At 37.0% G+C, this 3,103-nt stretch overlaps 1 protein-coding gene across 1 annotated transcript in view; it reads left to right on the top strand.

The window, feature by feature from the left end:
* EPB41L5 (erythrocyte membrane protein band 4.1 like 5) overlaps window positions 1-3,103 on the top strand; it is a 58,714-nt gene that overhangs the window by 23,791 nt on the left and 31,820 nt on the right. The window contains exons 8-11 of the mRNA XM_009327184.1: window positions 3-62; window positions 472-559; window positions 1,193-1,281; window positions 2,803-2,872. Coding sequence (XP_009325459.1) covers window positions 3-62; window positions 472-559; window positions 1,193-1,281; window positions 2,803-2,872 — 307 coding nt within the window. The remainder of the gene's footprint in view (window positions 1-2; window positions 63-471; window positions 560-1,192; window positions 1,282-2,802; window positions 2,873-3,103) is intronic.

Raw genomic sequence — 3,103 nt, 5'->3', positions numbered from 1 at the left:
TTTGTTCCCACTCAGACTGAAGAGATGGAACTAGCCATTTTTGAGAAGTGGAAGGAATGCAGGTACTAGATCTTCCAGTGCGTGCTAACCAGCTGTTTGCACTGATTTTTCTGTGAAGAGAATTTACTAAAAAGATGCTGCTGACACTTCTTCTGTGGTCTTGTTCAGAAACATAATTCTAATATGGTTCTGTCATATTTTGTAAGAGGATATAATGTGAAAAATGAAGCTTTTCAAAGGTCTGAGTAAAATGATGAGGTACAGAATTTTGAAATGCAATAATTTTTACAGGAGCGGTTTCAGATTAAAACTTAGAAAAATTTGCTTTCATGAACATCAAGGTCACAAGTGTCAGCAGTGTTTAGGTTTTTCACAAACTTTCAGGAATTTCTTTTCCTCTTTCCTCATATACCAGTTTTTCCTTTCAGTGCTTTTTCAGGCATCTACCTAACAGCAAAAAATTTATTTCAGGGGGCAAACACCAGCACAGGCTGAAACTAACTACTTAAACAAAGCTAAGTGGCTGGAAATGTATGGTGTAGACATGCACATAGTCAAGGTATGTTTAACCACAGCATGGTGACCTTTGGAAATGATGATGTTAGCTTTGTCCCACATTTCAACACTGGTTTTGCTTTGAGAGGGGGGAAAAAAATAAATATTGTACTCACCTAAACTGTGTAACAAGTGATCTGGCTTTGCATCAACATTCCACTTTATAGTATAAATTTCTAGAAGGTATAGCTTTAGTCCAAGTATATCTGCTTTGTGTTAAATTATGTGATTGGTGTGGCAATATGTACTACAGTTTGTATTTAGACTAAGAGCTATGTGAAAATCATAGTAATTAAATTAAAATTGGCTGGGGTCCAGTCAGCTACCAGCTGAAGAACTACAAGTAAAAATAGATCTTCTGTGGAGAAGGAAGTGCAGAGAACTGCACAAGGAAGTCCTTATTACACAGACAAATCAAGAAACTTTGATTTACCACTTTATTCAGCCTTATTGAAGGGTTGCAAACTAGAAAAGTCCATTGCATAAAATCATTGAAACACAAGAGGTTTGTTGTATAAAATAAGCAAATATGCGTTTAATTGTAACACTGGGCAAATAAGCTACATTAATTACTGGAGTAATGTGGATAAAGGGTCTAACACCAAAATGAACATAATCTTTATTTTGTGGCAATTAGGCAAGAGACGGCAATGATTACAGCCTGGGACTAACACCTACAGGAGTTCTTGTCTTTGAAGGAGACACAAAGATTGGTTTGTTTTTCTGGTAAGCTCTCTGATTGTACATTAAAACACATTTTAGATCTTTGCTCTTTTGTTTCTTTTGCACTAGCCAAAAAAAATACTTGTTTGGGATATGAGAGCACTGTGAGTAGTAGGTACCTGCAGAAATATTCTGTAGCCTGCAAGTGTTTTCATGGTGCCCAAAAATATTCTTTCTTTTTTTAACATTCTTGGTTGATATGTTAATAGGCTGTATATGTGTAACATGCTAGAGGCAAGTAAAAGATGGAATAACTTTGGGATGTGTGGGTTGTTTTTTTTTTTAATAGTGTTTTTGTTGTTGTATTTTGCACAAGATTGCTTTGGAAATAGAGTATGTACCCAGTCAGTGAAATGAAACTTCTTCAGGCATTCCAGCCAAGCGTCACACCTTGCTGTTGAAAAAGAGGCAGAAGCAATAGTACTAGTGGAGTTTTTATATACAATGTCATTGAGGCAGGCTTTTCATTAGGAAAATGTCTCTTTGTGTCCAGTAAAGGGCAGAAGTGTCCCTTTCTGCCCATCAGTAAGGACTAATTAAAAAACAAACAAACAAAAAACCCCAAACCCCCTTCCCCCCCCTCCCCCAAAACCAGGTCTATATATAGTCAGGGGATATAGAGCTTCCTTTAGTTTTTATGAACACGTGCTTCTTTATCTGTCATATACCTGAATAACACCCCGCGATTTCTTAGAAGCGTTCCAATGAAATTCTGCAGGGCTTTATATTGCATAAAACACAAGGTGAAGAACCTTCTAGCTAGCATATTTGGGTCTGAGTACACAAGCATTTATGGATTTTTAAGTGCTTTATTCTGTAATTACCATCCAGTCTTTCAAAACTGTATACAAAGAATAAGTAGGCAGACGATGAGGTGAAATTTCATCATATGGATAGTTAGTTTGGGTTAGCCAATCCAATTCTATAAACTTCTCAGAAAAACACTCACTTTGTAGCAGAAATGTTATCTGTGTGTCTTGTCCCTCCACCATCAATTCTGGGTATTTTTTTGGTGAGCAGGGAGGGGGGAAAGTGGTTGCCTTTTTATGTCATGTCATGTTCACATTGTTCTCTTTGGCTGGGATTTTCTGAAACAGTCATCATAGGAATTGATCTGTGATACACTGTACGGTGATTTACATTTCTTTAATAAAGCAGAATTATTTTGGCCTGCCTTTGTGTCTTTCTGAGTTCAGTTTTGTGGGCTTGTGGAAGAGTAGGCAAGCAGGAATATTTGGGTGGAGTTTGATTTCAGTTCAAGCTATTATTATTTTAAGTTCCGATAGAATTATCTCTTTAGAAGTTGCTGACTTCTTATCTTTAAGGTTTCTAATTAAGTGTTAAATTTTGAAGTGATACATTGATATCCACAGTATAATCGAGCCCTACTGCATGAACTTAAAACACTCACAAAAACAGAAAAAAATAATTTGGTAGAGAGGCTTGAACCAGCATGTCGAACATAACTCTCAGGGAGTTACTAAGAGAGTTAGACGTAACCTGCTTTTTCTGTTCATCTTGCAGGCCAAAGATAACAAGGCTTGACTTCAAGAAGAACAAACTCACTCTAGTTGTTGTTGAAGATGATGAACAGGTAGGTAACTATCTGTTTAGTTCCATCTCAGTCTTGATTATACAGTACTAGCTTACCTACTCCTGATCTCTTTCTTTATATTTAGGTTTTGAGAATTAACGTGGATGCCTTGCAAGATTTTTGATTGTGACTTGGGTGGAGAAGGGCAATGAAGGGACTTAAGTATAAAACAAATAAGCTCAGTTACTTCCCCCCCCACCCCCCCGCAGAAAAAACTAACACGCTGACCAC

The sequence above is a fragment of the Pygoscelis adeliae genome, unplaced genomic scaffold, assembly GCF_000699105.1.
Source record: "Pygoscelis adeliae isolate BGI_AS28 unplaced genomic scaffold, ASM69910v1 Scaffold227, whole genome shotgun sequence".
Taxonomy (NCBI): domain Eukaryota; kingdom Metazoa; phylum Chordata; class Aves; order Sphenisciformes; family Spheniscidae; genus Pygoscelis; species Pygoscelis adeliae.
The sequence above is the reverse complement of the archived record's forward strand: the minus strand, read 5'-3'. Positions and strand labels throughout refer to the sequence as shown.